Source organism: Labrus bergylta, chromosome 2 (assembly GCF_963930695.1).
Source record: "Labrus bergylta chromosome 2, fLabBer1.1, whole genome shotgun sequence".
In the NCBI taxonomy this organism is placed as follows: domain Eukaryota; kingdom Metazoa; phylum Chordata; class Actinopteri; order Labriformes; family Labridae; genus Labrus; species Labrus bergylta.
This window is the reverse complement of record NC_089196.1, coordinates 34,303,980-34,320,895: the sequence shown is the minus strand read 5'-3', so window position 1 is coordinate 34,320,895 and position 16,916 is coordinate 34,303,980. Positions and strand designations below refer to the sequence as shown.

The 16,916-nt window shown below is 42.3% G+C and overlaps 1 protein-coding gene across 1 annotated transcript in view; it reads left to right on the top strand.

The window, feature by feature from the left end:
- The window catches only part of LOC109975750 (NLR family CARD domain-containing protein 3-like), a 393,020-nt gene extending 376,889 nt beyond the window's left edge, over positions 1-16,131 (top strand). The window contains exon 10 of the mRNA XM_065961443.1: positions 15,577-16,131. Coding sequence (XP_065817515.1) covers positions 15,577-15,787 — 211 coding nt within the window. The 3' untranslated portion in view covers positions 15,788-16,131. The remainder of the gene's footprint in view (positions 1-15,576) is intronic.
- Positions 16,132-16,916: the final 785 nt, after the last annotated feature.

Genomic DNA, 16,916 nt, shown 5'->3' with positions numbered 1-16,916 from the left:
CTATCGTAAAAAAAAACTACATTTAGAGTTTTTTGTACTTAACTTCTTCCACTTTATACTTCTAATACATCCCTACACTTTTTTTTGGGGTCTGGTAGTTCTTATTACACTTCCAAGCTGATTAAAAACTGTCTGATTATTTGATGGGCTGAAAAGTTTTTTTAAATATTAGGTCAGAGAGTAATGTAGTTTAATTTCACTTCTCCTTTCATGTATTTATTGTTAATGCTGCTCCGCTGCCCCCCAGTGGCTCTATGAGGAAGTGACCAAACTATAGAAATACTGTATTTGCTAAGTTATTCAATGACATAAAAATAGAACAGGTTCAAAAGTATTGTTTTATTACACAAAATGTTAAACACGGTAGAATTATGATTTAAAAATGCTTATAAAAATCAACATTGATATGAAATATCAACTTTAAATCTGCTAAAACTAGGCAAAAAACATTTTTATATATTATTGAATAAAACAAGAAGATGAGAAAACAAATATTTCTGTCTTGAAATTTTAAATAAAATTGTAATTTCTCACAAATGTTTATGTGTGCATACATTTAATTCAGCATTTTCTGACCAGTTTTGCAGGTTTCACTGTAAGTTGTGTAACAGGGTTAATAACAGCATTGTGGCAAATGTTTGACAAGTGCTCGTCTGTGTATTTTAAGATGTTGTTCCTCTTAAAATGAGGCGTGAGCAGTCTTGTTTAACGGAGCGGAGAGTCTGCATGTGGTCATTCAGCCCCGTTCTGCACCTTACGGCAGTTACAGATCATGAGAAGGTAAAACAAGTCACAACATTTAAATTATTCAGAATGAAATAAGAGCTCTGGTCCTCTACTTAAATAAAGATTATGTTTAAAAAAATACATGTTTAATAAAAAGGCACATTAAGAGGTATGTTACATACAGTACAAGCTTCCTTTGTAGAAAAATGACTTTTTAAGCCCTGATCAACTATTAACATATGTTTGAATTTGTCAATGTTAAAGCAATTTGGTTTACTTATTTTCCAATTCATCATAATAATACGCTTCACTGACAGAAAGGCTAGTGTGATGATTCGTTGTGTGAGCGTTGACTGTATGTTTCTTACTCTAATGCCAAGAAGGCAGACTAGAGGACAGGGGGGTATTTTTACTTTCACAATAAAAGTCAATCTTGAGATAACCTCATTCCAAAAACAGTGCCACAAGTGGATCAGTGTTCCTGCCTCACCACAGCCATGCCAGCACATATGTGAGAGGGAATTATCTTTAATCTGGTTGGTGTGATGTAAGTCCTATGTAAAATTTTTATTTGAATAATTTTATATCTTACACATTTAGATAAGGCTGTTGTGTTTGGTCAGGGACATGCTCAAGTCTCTCTCCCATTGGTGTTTGATGGAGGAGAAGCTGTCCAAGGAGGCAGCACAGACTGAATGAAAAGATGAGCAACACGACAGCTTCCCAAAAGTGAAGCCAAATTATTTGGAGGTCCCCCTACTGACTGCTGGCAGTGTGGGTCGAAAGCTCCGCCTCCTCCATGTGAACAGATGGGACAAACTATTAAACCAAAATACGTCAAACATGGTTTCTGTCTTTAAAGTTTGTTCTTATCGTGCTCATTTATGTTCACGTGTTCACTTTTCTGAGAGGTTTAGTTTTATGTATTTGTTCATGATGATATGAAAAAGGGTATCGCGCCATATTGACAAATGAGGCTCCTGCAGCACTGAGTGCAACGGATCATCAGAGTAGAGGAGTAACAGTGTGAGGAAATGTAACAAAAACTAACACCAGAGACCTTGAACTTCCCATAACCCTGAGTGTCTGTTTCAAACTGACACTAGAATCTGTTCTGCTGTGGGACCGAACCCACCTGCAGGCCTTTACCCCCGATCCCCACATACTCCGTGCACGCCATTGTTTTGCCCCGCCCCACTGGATCTGTTTCTGGAACGTGAGCGCAGAGGAGAGCGGCCATGAGGAGTACACAGGAGAACTACAAGATCACGCGAGACAATGCAAACAACAAATTGATTTGTCTTTTGACGTAATGTTGATAAAGTGATGAAAAATACGATCGTGAGTCCGTCAATTGTGTTTTATTTTGAAATTGATCCTATGCGTTTCCTTGTCCGACTTCCTGTCCGGGTTGTCATATTCTGTCCAGCTTAACGCGGGCCTGCAGCGTACTCCATCAAAAAAAGACTCTAGACGCGTATTTGAAGCGGAGCAGAGCACAGTGGCTCTGGTTGCACGCTTTGGAGACGGACCGCGGCGCTCGCTGTGGAAACACAACGATTGACTGGAGTCACAGCGAACTACGAAGTGCTGGGCGCCGACGGAACACAACGCGCACGGCGTAAGTGGAAATTGGGGGTTAGCGTTTTATCAGTAAGTTAAATGTGGGTTCTGGTTAGCACGACTGGTCTTCAACCTTCCTAAAAGAGCACATGTCACTCCGCTGTTCATCTCCTTACACCGGCTCCCAGTTACTGCTCGCATCAAATTTAAAACTCTGCTGCTCGCTTACAAAACAGACACAGAAACGTCTCCTCCTTACTTTAACTCTCTGATCCAGGTCTACACTCCCCCCCCCCCTCTACGCTCTGCCAATGAAAGGCGTCTGATCCAACCTTCACAACAGGGTCCTAAGTCTCTGACTAGACTCTTCTCCTCTGTCGCCCCCCGGTGGTGGAATGAACTTCCAAACTCCATGTGATCTGCAGAGTCCCTCTGCACCTTTAAGAAAAAGCTAAAGACCCAGCTCTTTCATGAATACCTACTAACTTAATGATGATGGTCTCCATATTATTGATGATGATGATGGTAATGACGATGGTTTTTGTTTGATAACGACGACTTATAAGATGGTTTCTATACTGATTAGAGCTCTCAAGAACTGCCCTCAATGTTGTGCTTTGCCTCTGGTCACTTCCTGTCAGCACCTGTGTGTCCAATCAGACTCAAAGCTGATCGTTTGCTCTTACTGACATTGTTCCCTTTTTTCTAGATCCTTGCTTGTGTTGTTCTTACTCTCTGATGTACGTCGCTTTGGATAAAAGAGTCTGCTAAGTGAATTGTAGAGTCACTTACTTTGCATTTCAGAAACTGATATGGACGCCATTGATGTTTGCCTGGACGGACAGTTTCTGGTGGTCTGAAAAAAATGGAACCCTTCATTTGATCTACTATGTCTCTGTGATGGCAAGAGCCACAAAGAGGTAATATCACTCAGGTTATTAGTTGTTCACCAGCACATGTTTATTTAGCAGTCAACAATACAAACAGCTTACAAACTTAGTTTGATTTATTATGAGCTTATTTCTTCATTTAGTCTTTCATTGTTTAGATCAGGGATGTCAAACATACGGCCCGCGTGCCGTATCCGGCCCGACAGCAGGTTTCATACAGCCCGCGAGACGTTTTGGGAAGAAGGGGGAAATGTATAAAAACATATTTTGAGATTTTTTATAAATTAAATATTTGTAATACTTATTTCCCCCGAATTGTATTAAAATATTATGTATAATGAGCAACGTAAAGGTTGATATCATGATACAAAAATTACTTAATTGGGGCACTTTGAACTATCTTCTCAGCAGGGAGAAGGCCTATCATAAAAAAGACGAGTGGCCGAGCGCACGAGCTGCTCCTGCATTACCCTAATCAGCAAACAGGCTGAACACCTGAGAGAGGTGACACAGAATGCAGGTTTTCAAGAGAGATCGAAGGGGAGATATTTATTTAGTTTTATTTGCTCACAAGTTGCCAGAATTGTATCAGAGCCACAGGACTTAACGACAGGCACACCGCTGCACTGCACGCTCATCCTGACGGTCTTCAGCTCTGTTCACACTTCTTACCAGTTTCTCCTGTCTTGACTGATGGAAAACAAAAGTTTTGGCTGATAATCACAAAGCTTCCTATGGAGTGAGCCACAAAGAGCGGCTCGTGCAAATAAAAAACAATCCTCTCTGTCCTGTGTAACGGCCCAGACCGTCTCCTCACATCCAGACTAAGTGTAGGTTGTGGACACCGGCGTTGAGCCTGATGATAGACTTATTTTACCTCTGGTTGTTGTAAAAACAGTAAATTAAAATGAATATTAACTGATTTTAATTACAGATGGTTCATTTTTAGGTCACTCAGAGGTGAACGTGTTGTGTTGATCACCTAAAAGTTTCAGTGCGACATCACTTCTAAATGCAGTAGACTGCTGTTGCGCCTTTATCACCAGCTTTCATCAGACTGTAAAAATATAACTATTACTGAACATTTCATTCTTTTTTTGTAATTCAACTTTTTATTTTAATTTAACATTCAACAAACAAAACAGACAGCATTGTTGTTGTACAATAGTATGCCCAAAGTCCCATAACAACTGAGTACATAATTGGAACCAAAATAACAATTCAGTAACCACAGTATACACAGTACCACATCTTTATCATTACAATGCACCAATGGTACTACATGTATAAGCAAAAAAGTGGCCCCATAACCTCTGGAAGTTCTCACCTTCATTATTGATTACTGACATAAGTTCCATCCATTGCTTAAATTTGGTCAATTCAGTTTGATCCCCTAACAGGCAAATCCTTGGTGATTTAGGTATTGTCATACCGAACCCCGAACATTTCATTCTCATCCAAAAACGATATCACGCACAGGCTGTCCGATCATACAGAGGTCCGCTGGTTTAACCGTGGAGCAGCGCTAAAATTCTTCCTTGAATTACGCACGGAGATGAAACAGATTCATGACGCATAAAACGTCAGTGACAGAGTTAGATTACGATAGTGCGGACAAGTAGAAGAACGGACTGCCAGGCTCATATCAGAAGTCGTTTAACTGAGTTTACTTAGTTGAAGAACGAGCACTCCACACGGAGCTGATCAGACTGCAGTGATCAACGCTGAAGGATCAATTCAAGTCTGTTGGTTTGGAAACATGTTATCATTTTATAATGCCTAATACTAAAATACCTGAAGGTGACTTTGGTCTTTGCATTGTAGCGGGTTTGACAAGGTTTTAATTTTGGGGTGCCAGTCAGAGTCAAGTCTGACAAATAAAAATTAAATGCAAACAAAAAAATAGTCAACCTGCACAAAACAGGAGCCAAGCAAGAGCGACAAACAATCAAGCAAAACAACAATGGGATTTCAAATATATATATTATCACAGGCATCAACCACACTGCAACAAAATGAATGTGAGCACTGTGTGTGCGTGTTTCACAGTCTGTGTTTGTAACTCAAAGTTCAGTCCGCTCCGGTAACCCACAACCCACAGTTCAGTTCAATGTTCAAACTACAAAACAAAAACTCCGCTCCGGGTTTTACCGCGGGCCTCGAAAACAAATAAGGAAACAAAGTGAAAAGAAAACCAGCGTCTCTCTTCGCGGAGCAACAATCAAAAGACAAAGAAACAAAAGACACAGCAGGTACTCACGGTACCCAAGTTTTTAAGTCAGTCAGTAGTCAAGAGTCAGAGTTGGGCTTTTCTCCTCTGGCATCTCCTGACTCCAGGGAACAGCTGATCCACCAGGAACAGGGAAATAAACAAATCCAACAGGTAGCCGGGCCTGACAGCAACGGACCTCCAGCGACCAAGATTTGAACAAACGGCCATACACGAACTTTCAAACACGCTCTATGCCGAGGTAACCTTCTCCTTCACTGACTTTTTTCCAATGACTGTCCGCCTCGATCACCGGTGACTTGCACCTCTACAAATGCCTTTCCTGGAGGACGGATTCAGTTTGGACGGTTTTTCATTGGAGTGTGAGATGAATGTGGGTGGATGACGGAGGAAGCAATGAATGGAGGTGTGTACAAAGGAGTTCTGACTCTGCAGGCGCTACAGCATCAAAGACACTCTGTTTGTTTGTGACAACTTATTCATGTGAGCAGGTTTTATCTGTGATGAACCTTAACGAGTGACAACTGTGCTCTCTCTCTCTCTCTCTCTCTCTCTGTCTCTCTCTCTCTCTCTCTCTCTCCCCCCTCCCCTCTCTCTCTCTCTCTCTCTCTCTCTCTCTCTCTCTCTCTCTCTCTCTCTCTCTAATAACCTGTGTCAAAGTTTCTATGACCTTGAACAGCAATATTAAGAAATAATATAATAATCTCAAACAAAACATAAGTATTGATGTTTTCTTCTGTAATGTGGAACATTTAAATAGAGGTGGCTGGGTTACTGTCCGAGGGAAGCATAGTCGAGAATCGAAGCACACGGTTCCCCACCAACCACTTCACGTTTCAAACTAATTTTCCCCACTCAGCGACACACCGGCTGAGAATAAAACTCTGATTATTGGAGACTCCATAGTCCGAAACGTGAAGCTAGTGAAGTCAGCGGGCATAGTTAGGTGTATACCCGGGGCCAGAGCGGGCGACAACCGGAACTTTTCCTGTGTTAAATCAGCAGATTCTTCATCTAATCTTACTTTCAAACTCTTAACCATGAGTTTGTTAAGGTGCTGTCCAACCCGACTACTACACTGAGCATGCGCCTGTTCCGCGCGGTTCCCTCCGCCCTTCTGCTGTCTTTTCTTCTGTGTTTCTTTGTTTTTGTCCCTCCCCTCGGCCTCTGATTGGACGAGGCGGCTCTGTTCTTGCTCCACATTGAGCAGACAAACTGTCCATCAAATAAACAAAGCTTCACAGGAGCAGATAATCTGTCATTAGTCTCCCCAAGGCAGAAAGTTAACTCATTCTATAAACATAAAACCAAGAGTATTGATAAAAACACAATAATCAATAAAACCAAATCACAAATATCACATATTTATTTATTTTATTCAAACACAGCATGAATAAAACCCAAAATATAAAAACCTGCGTAAAAGAATGTGCAGTTTATGAATCATAAAAGCAACACTTCTGCCTTGTGACACATGCAGTCAGTATTTCAGCAATCCTAGTAACCTCTCTCTGCTGCAGACGGCCTCTTCTCAGTATCCAATCACTTTCTTGTACTTGAGGGCATCTTACTCCAGCATACGTTGAAACTACTTTCTTCTCTGGTGCCGTAGGTGAGGCTATGAACGAAGCTGGGCTCACTGTAGCAGAGGTGTGTGGTGGGCAGCTGGTGACTTATCATCAATGTCGCTCATGAATGATTCTTCTCTTGAATCTTCAATGTGGTAACTAAGTGAGGAGGAATCCTCCTCTACTCTCATCAGTAACAGTGAGCCGTAATAACTGTTGTAGCCACTTTGATGTGTGTTATTGTGTGGCTGGGTGGTAAGTTATGTAAATGTTGTCTGCTGCTACGTCACCTGCGCACCTGGGCACATGTGGTAATTAGTACAGCCACAGGTAGGGAGAAAAGGGAGACACAGGTGAAGGGGGATAGGGAATTAGTGAAAGCCACACTGTTTTTCAACCGTGGGAGTGTGAAGATGTCTGGATCCTAGTCTTTGTTTATGTTTGCGAGCTCGTTTTGTCTATACACCCGTCTTTTTGTTGGTGTTCTTTAAGATCGTTGAAATAAAACTTTCAAATATAATCAACGGTGGACTTTCCCTTTTTTACACACCATGAGTTGGAAATGACTTTGGATTCCCTCAAGTGGCATTTTTTGTTGTTACACTGCCACTAGAATAACAAAAGGTCATGTCATGTCAGTCAGTATCCTTTCTATACTATTTGTAGTGGCAATTTCTTCAAGATTTTCGTACAACTGTCACTGAAGTAAGAGGAGCCAATTTGTTTGTTTCTGATGGATGTTCATTCAATTAAACGTCATCCTTCATGTTTCTCCTCTCAGCTCACATTAACCTTCATGTGTCACCTGAAACAGGTCAACACATTTCCATCACAGCTTCTCTAATGTGCACAGGCTCTGATAGCAGCTGCTGTGACTGTAATGTTAGTAAACAGCGCCCTCTGCTGGCCACAGACACACAGTGATAAAGTCATTCAATGGTACAGCACACTGGAGCCCTGCTTATTCTGAAATGAGGATTACATCAAGACAAGCAGTTAAATATTTAACTTTAATTAAACGGTCAAATATTCAAACAGAACAACGATGAAGATTACATCATGTTTGTCTACAGTTTAACTTTTAATACGTTTTTCATTCATTACACTGTGGACGACTTTAGATTAGATAGGCCTAAGTTTTATTGATGTTACAGTTTTAGAGAAGAACAGATCAACAACAAGGAGGAGGAAGCGTGGAGTTCAACAGGTGGACATCTTTATTCACTTGTTGTTGTTGTTGTTGTTGTTGTTGTTGTTGTTGTTGTTGTTGTTGTTGTTGAGGGCTGCTACAATGAAACTCAACACCACATTGAAGCCGTGTGGAGTGCCAGTATCAGCCAGCAGTGATTCTACAGCTGCAGTGAGACACGTTTGGCTGAAGGTTCAAGATCACTTTCAGTGTTTTATTACATGTTTAATAAAACTTTTATTTATAAGAAATGTGGGCAGTGTCATTTGAAACCCTGTTGCTATGGTGATAAACATTCTGTGGTGTTTCCTGTTGACAGGACTTTTAACTTTCACTTCCTCCAGTTGTGACACAGATCTGTTCTCCGTGTTGAAGGCAGAGTCCTGTAAAATATTATAATCCTCTGGTTGAAGGTAAGAGACTCTTTTCACTGTTGTTAAGACTCTCTGTTTAATTTAAGTGTCAAAAGAGCTGTAAGCTAACAGTTAGCCACCAGGTTCACTAGCTTCTCTTATTACAGTAGAAGAACAGGGATAGGCCTAAAGATGACTCTCAGTTAGCATGCAGGCTATGCAAACATGCTAAAATGCTAACAGAACAGAGAGCAGAGTGAGGAAGGGGAGGAGGGAGGGGGTCCACTCTCTCGGGCTCACACTCACTGTGCACGCCATGTAAGCGGGAGGAGAGGAGAAATGACAGAGCATTCAGATCCTTATAGATAAGAAAACAGTAGTGAGGGTGAGAAGTTAAACCCTGAAGAACCATGAGAATGTTTATTAATGACATCATACATTTCTTCATACAGACAGACGGACGAAATTTCGACTCAAAGATTAACGCTCACTCTGTGTTACCTCATAGCATGGCATAGCGGTCAAAACAGTGTATGTGCTCTCCGTCCAGCAACACCTGAAAACCAAGTGAAAGTTCCTACCTATAAAGAGTATCACCTTAACCCAAAGGTGACACCTGCTGGAACAATTTGTGTCTTACTCTTCATTCTCCTAAACATGGCTCCAACACAGACTATAATCTGGAAGTCATATCCATAATCGATGCATCCCTAGTTTTAACATATTCTTCTGCAGCAGTAGTATTAACATGCAGCCACAGGTGGAGGGGAGAGAAGTGTGTGATCACCAGGAAGTCAGTCAAAAGCTTCATGGTGGTTTTGGGGGATACTGCAGTGTTTGCATATCAAGGGGCTGAAAGGATGGTGTGTTCATGGATCACAGGACAGATTGGAGGGTCCAGTCCAAATACAGGACTGCTTATTTTTGTCCCAGTCAAGCTCCATGGAGGACAAGTTTAACTGTGAAGATTCTGATGAAGTTTCATATGAAGATGTAATAACTCTTTATTGATCATTCTTCTCAGAGTGCAGCTCTCCCAGCAGGGGGCGCTCTGCTATGGATCAGTGTGAGGACACAGAGGAGGGAGTCCCTCCCTCTAAAACCTCTCTGTGTGAGGAACATGAAGCTCTGAGGTGAGGATCTCTAACTGTCCATGACTCTTCTCCATGTCACAGCTCAGCACTCACATCTCTCCACCTTCATCATCATCATCATCATCATCATCATCATCATCATCATCATCATCATCATCACTGTCTCATCTGCTGCTCACAGTAACTAATAATGTTGTTTTTTTGTATCAGGATGCAGGAACAGAGACCAGACTCTCCTGGACCCAGCTGTGTGTCCATGAAGAGTGACCGGTCTATGGGTCGCCTTATTAACTTTAAAGATGGACGTCTTGCTGATGGAAGGTGAGATCTGAAATTGACAAAGAGCTCTGTTCTGCTTTTCTGTAGGCTCACTCTTTCATCCTCAGCCATTTACATCACTCTCAGTCTTCAGTCCATGTTCACCTCTCCCTGGACTCGTACTTTTCTCCTGTTTCTCCTACTTCTCCACCAGAGGTCCTCAGAATTCACCTCCTTCTCTTCTAGGTTTCAATAGCCCACACCTTCCCTTCTACTCTACTCACCTGTCTTCATTTTCCTCATCAGCTTCATTTTGTTTTCTTACCACTTCATGATCATTGTGTGCTTTGGGTCTATTTTGTGTTTTTTCTTTTGAAGTGTTTGTATTTGAACCCTTACCTTCCTGAAGGCTGTAAAATGTGGAAAAGAATCATTTTATTGCAGCTGTGAGTCCATTTATTTCTGCTTTTGGGTCCTTCCCTGCACCCTATTTCCCCGACCCTGTCAGAACTTAACCTGCCTGACACAGAACCAGCCGACAGTGTGATGGACTTTATGACTTTAAAGCAAAAACAGCCCTACTAGAAAGAAGCTAAATATTCTTAGACAAAGTCAAAATAATAGGCCAAACCTTAAAAAGAGACAAATCTGAGGAAAGATTTATTTTTGGGCTTTTTGTTCCGTTATTTAGAGACGGGACAGTAGATAGAGTCAGAAATCAAGGAGAGAGAGAATGGGGAATGACATGCAGGAAAGGAGCCACAGGTCGGATTTGAACCTGAGCCACCCACTTGGAGGGCTACAGTCTCCCTACATGGGACACGCACACTAACCACTAGGCCACCAGCACCCCAATTAAAGCATTTTTATTGAATGAACAATAAAAGATAGAATGAAAGTCCTCTCCTTCCTCACTCCCAATGATGACCAAAACAAACAGACATACTGTCCACAATATCAGATTCCATTCACTGAGAGTCTGCTTCTGCACGTCCATTTTAAAAGCATGCACCATCAAGGATGGGAGCCACGGTTTAAAAACTGTGATTAGAGGATTATGGTCCACGAGGTGGATGTTGGATGTCCTGACTTTGTCCACAGCCCAGATCCTGAACCTGATGAGGTTCTGCTGGTGAGATGTTGGGCATTGAAAGCTGCAGGTCAAGTTCACTAACCTACCTGGTCCATACATCCTGCTGATCCAGCTGACCATTGTACTGATATCTGACTACACTTTCTCCTGGACTACATAGTTTAACACTTGATCCTTGTTTTAGTGAATAGTATCTGAGTCCAGCTGAGGCATGTTCAGTACATTAGGGATGATGTCATGGTGGTATACTAAACATTTGGTCCAGTGTTCTTGGCAGGACACTGGTGAGCAGATGTATCATGAAGACTGCAGACAAAGATCTTCAAAGCTCTTGAGTGTTTTTACAAACCTTGTAGGATCCATATTCTGGACTTACTCACAATATAAAAACTACTGTGATGGTTCAAGCAGCACTTATTCCCATCTGAAGTGATGTCAGTCTGAAGACTTTGTCCCAGAAGTGAGTTCCAGGTTGAGGTTCCTGAAGTTGTTATGGACAAGTTCTTGATCTTGATCTGTTCTGTATCCTAACAGTAATTGCTGCTCGTTGTAAATGCTGCTCGGTCTCTAAATGTACTATGGGAGGTAGAGCCTCCAGTTTTCAGACTCCTCTCCTCTGGAATCATCTTCCAGTCGGGGTACGGGAGGCAGACACACTCTGTGTTTTTAAGAATAAAATTAAAAGTAACTATAAATTGTATAGTTAGGGCTGGCGCTGGTGTAGACCAGCTCCTAGTTATGCTGCTATAAGCTTAGACTACTGGGGGAACTGGCACCTGGAGCTCCTATATCTCCCTCCCTCTCTCTCTCTCTCTCTCTCTCCCTCCCTCTCTCTCTCTCTCTCTCTCTGTGAGATCATATTACTGCATGTTGCTATCTGTAAATCTCAGTTACTAACCACAGCATCTTTCTGAGCTGTGTTTATGTTTAAGTCGTCTTCTGTTAACTTTAATTTCATCAGTCTAAAGAATTTGAGGACAGACACAGTGTTGGCTGTATTCTGAGTGAGATACTGTTCTAATAGAAACAGAGAGAACTGTGGAGAACTTCACCTCTGCCTCCTGATTACTGATTATCCATCTGCCAGTTTAAACTGGAACAATCTGATTAAAAATTATCTTTGTTCTAAATGCTTTCATTAACCAGCTGTTTGTTTGTATCAGGATGCAGGAACAGAGACCAGACTCTCCTGGACCCAGCTGTGTGTCCATAAAGAGTGACCGGTCTATGGGTCGCCTTATTGACTTTAAAGATGGATGTCCTGCTGATGGAAGGTGAGAATTAAAAATCAAGTTAATGTTATGTCGCTGTTGTTTTAATACTCATATCTTGGCTCAGAGTTTCGTTATATATATCCTGTTGTTTTCTTGTGTAATATGTCCTGTCACAGAGTTCAACAGGAGAGCTCCAACGTTCACAGAGATCAATCAGACCAGCAGAATCCAACAGACCTGGACTCCATCTTTATGGTGTGTTCAACACACTGTTAATTAATATACTACCATTACAATAATTTAATGCTAAGTTATTGTTCTGTTTAGACCAGCTGACCTTCAGACTGACAGATGAACCACATGTTGAGTTCTACCAGTTTATATTAAATATCCAGTGTCTCCTTCTGTTCCAGCTGCTGGAGGAGAACATCATCACCTTTGTGAAGAACGAGCTGAAGAGAGTCCACAGGGTTCTGAGTCCAGATTACCCAGAATGCTTAGAGAGTCTGAGTGAGGATGAAGAGCAGGGGAGAAGCTGTAAAGAGGCATTTTTGAAGATCACTCTGCACTTCCTGAGGAGAATGAAGCAGGAGGAGCTGGCTGACTGTCTGCAGAGCAGTAAGAACATTTTAACAGATTTAGTATTTTAGAAAAAGGACAAAGAGGTTTAAAGTTCCAAACTCAGATAGTCATGTGATCTATATCAGAATCTGTTCATTGATTTCAGTTCTTTCTTTATTCAGGGACAGTCGCTGCAGAGTGCCGGCGTAAACTCAAATCTAACCTGAAGGAGAAGTTCCAGTGTGTGTTTGAGGGGATTGCTAAAGCAGGAAACCCAACCCTTCTGAACCAGATCTACACAGAGCTCTACATCACAGAGGGAGGGACTGGAGAGGTCAATGATGAACACGAGGTCAGACAGATTGAAACAGCATCCAGGAAACCACACAGACCAGAAACAACCATCAGACAAGAAGACATCTTTAAAGCCTCACCTGGAAGAGATGAACCAATCAGAAGAGTGATGACAAAGGGAGTGGCTGGCATCGGGAAAACAGTCTTAACACAGAAGTTCACTCTGGACTGGGCTGAAGACAAAGACAACCAGAACATACACTTCACATTTCCATTCACTTTCAGAGAGCTGAATGTGCTGAAAGAGAAAAAGTTCAGCTTGGTGGAACTTGTTCATCACTTCTTTCCTGAAACCAAAGAAGCAGGAATCTGCAGGTTTGAAGAGTTCCAGGTTGTGTTCATCTTTGACGGTCTGGATGAGTGTCGACTTCCTCTGGACTTTAAAAACAACGAGACCCTGACTGATGTCACAGAGTCCACCTCAGTGGATGTGCTGCTGACTAACCTCATCAGGGGGAAACTGCTTCCCTCTGCTCACCTCTGGATAACTACAAGACCTGCAGCAGCCAATCAGATCCCTCCTGAGTGTGTTGACATGGTGACGGAGGTCAGAGGGTTCACTGACCCACAGAAGGAGGAGTACTTCATGAAGAGGTTCAGAGATGAGGAGCAGGCCAACAGAATCATCTCCCACATCAAGACATCCAGAAGCCTCCACATCATGTGCCACATCCCAGTCTTCTGCTGGATCACTGCTACAGTTCTGGAGGATGTGCTGAAGACCAGAGAGGGAGGAGAGCTGCCCAAGACCGTGACTGAGATGTACATCCACTTCCTGGTGGTTCAGTCCAAACTGAAGAACATCAAGTATGATGGAGGAGCTGAGACAGATCCACACTGGAATAAAAAGAGCAGGAAGATGATTAAGTCTCTGGGAAAACTGGCTTTTGAGCAGCTGCGGAAAGGAAACCTGATCTTCTATGACTCAGACCTGACAGAGTGTGACATCGATATCAGAGCAGCCTCAGTGTACTCAGGAGTGTTCACACAGATCTTTAAAGAGGAGAGAGGACTGTACCAGGACAAGGTGTTCTGCTTCATCCATCTGAGTGTTCAGGAGTTTCTGGCTGCTCTTCATGTCAATCTGACCTTCATCAACTCTGGAGTCAATCTGATGTCAAAAAAAACAAAAAACATCTCGGAGGTCTAAATTATTCAGAGGAAAACCTAACCCAAAACATTTATATCAGAGTGCTGTGGACCAGACCTTACAGAGTCCTAATGGACACCTGGACTTGTTCCTCCGCTTCCTCCTCGGTCTTTCTCTAGAGACCAATCAGAATCTCATACGAGGTCTGCTGACACACACAGGAAGTGGCTCAAAGACTAATCAGAAAACAGTCAAGTACATCAAGGAGAAGATCAGTGAGGATCTGTCTGCAGAGAAAAGCATCAATCTGTTCCACTGTCTGAATGAACTGAATGATCGTTCTCTAGTGGAGGAGATCCAACAGTCCCTGAGATCAGGACGTCTCTCCACAGATAAACTGTCTCCTGCTCAGTGGTCAGCTCTGGTCTTCATCTTACTGTCATCAGAAAAAGATCTGGACGTGTTTGACCTGAAGAAATACTCTTCTTCAGAGGAGGCTCTTCTGAGGCTGCTGCCTGTGATCAAAGCTTCAAACAAAGCTCTGTACGTGCTCACATAACTATCCAGGTTAACTGTAGTTCTCTTCATTCAGAAATAGCAACTATAGTTTGTAATTGCTTTCATTTGTGTTCTTCTGAATCCTCTTCAGGCTGAGTGGTTGTAACCTCTCAGAGAGAAGCTGTGAAGCTCTGTCCTCAGTCCTCAGCTCCCAGTCCTCTAGTCTGAGAGAGCTGGACCTGAGCAACAACAACCTGCATGATTCAGGAGTGAAGCTGCTGTCTACTGGATTAAAGAGTCCACTCTGTAGACTGGACACTCTCAGGTTAGTGTGCAGCTGATCCACATTATTCATCTAAGATCATGTTTTCTTGATGAATCATTTATTAAATGGGCCTTGGTGGTGGTTTAAAGTTTTCCTGTATGTTTCCACATTAAAGCTGTAAAGCTCTGAGCTCGTTCTATAGCTCTCAGTCTTTTAGTCTGAGGAAGCTGGACTGGAATAAAGAAAGTTAAATATGAAGTTCTTTCCCCACCAACAAACAAACCATGGATAATGTTTGGAACATAAAGAACTAAAGAATCTTTATTTCAGATGAAACAGTTCAGAACTGTTTCTACATCACTGCTGATGTCAAAGCAGTCTGTGTGTTTATCTCACGCTCTGTCTTACCTTCACTATTTGTCACCAGAGTAAATATTGATTAGTATCAGATTATGAAGTCTATTCTGTTCAGCTGCATGGTTATGACGGGATGTTACTGGTAAAACAGAGAAGAATGGACCAATGGATGTTAAGCATGTTGTGTGTGTGCGTGTGTGTGTGTGTGTGTGTGTGTGTGTGTTGGTGTTTATATGTGTAAGTGTGTGTGTGTGTGTGTGTGTGTGTGTGTAGTCTGTCAAACTGTCTGATCACAGAAGAAGGTTGTGTGTCTCTGGCCTCAGCTCTAAGCTCCTCCCCCCTGAGACATCTGGACCTGAGCTACAATCATCCAGGAGAACGAGGAGAGAAGCTGCTGTCTGCTGGACTGGAGGATCCACACTGCAGACTGGAGACACTGAGGTACAGACAGACACACAGAAGCTGTCTCACTGTTTCTGAATGATGAACTCTGCTTCTTGTCTGATGCTGGATTTAAATGAAGATGTATGAAATAGATTCTGATCTGGTTTCTTCCTCCAGGTTGGACCATAGTGGACTGCACAGACTGAAGCCTGGTCTGAGGAAGTGTGAGTGTGTTTTCATTTCTCTTCATCAGAACACAGCAGCACATGTTGGAGTGTAGAAGAGTAAATGCTCTTGAACAATCAGACAGAGACTATGGCTTGTGAATAGAGGATTTGTTTATTTCTCTCGGAGAAGTTAATAACAATAACTTAGATTTATATAGCGCCTTTCATGAAACCCAAGGATGCTTTACAAAGTGTGTGTGTGTGTGTGTGTGTGTGTGTGGGGGCGTAATGGGAGACAACAAGAGAGGAATAGAAAAACACAAACAGAGAAGAGAAAGGATAGAAACACTAGACAAACAAATGAAGGAGAAAGGGAGTGGGTGATCCGCTGAGGGGAGTGTTAGATGAGGCTGAATGCTTTGGTGAACAGATGGTGTTTGAGGAGGTTTTTAAAAATGACCAGGGGTCTCATTTATAAAAGAGTGCGTAAAATTCATACTAAAAATGTACGTGTGCCAAAAACCTGGAAATGGCGTGCGCACAAAATGATTCAGAGTTATAAAACCGTTCGTACGCACACCTGCACGCAATGTTCCCTTTATAAATCACCATCCACCTGGAAATGTGCGCACGTAGATTATTCCCATGTTCCGCCCTCTACACGCCCACATTCAACCATAAACGGTCAATGCAAAGCAGCTCGTGAATGAAAATGCATCCAAACGAGGGGGCAGATCAAAGGTTTCCAGCGTTGGATCACGAAAACTGAAGTTTAGACGAAGAAACGAAACTTTCTGACCCAGAAACAAAGGAACATGTGAATGAAGTGAAGGATAAAATGGACATATCGGTAGTTTGCTGCAGCAGGAGGATCACGAACTGAAGAAAATTCAGAGAATGACACCACGTCGCTGCTGCATTCACGCTGTCCTATGTGCCAAAACATCCACCGTTCATCATTACGCACGAGTATATCTGCAATGTTTACATGTTTACAGGACCCACACTGATTTCTTCATATAGTGGCAGAGAGGACACGTCAGTCAGCATTCTCCCTCACTC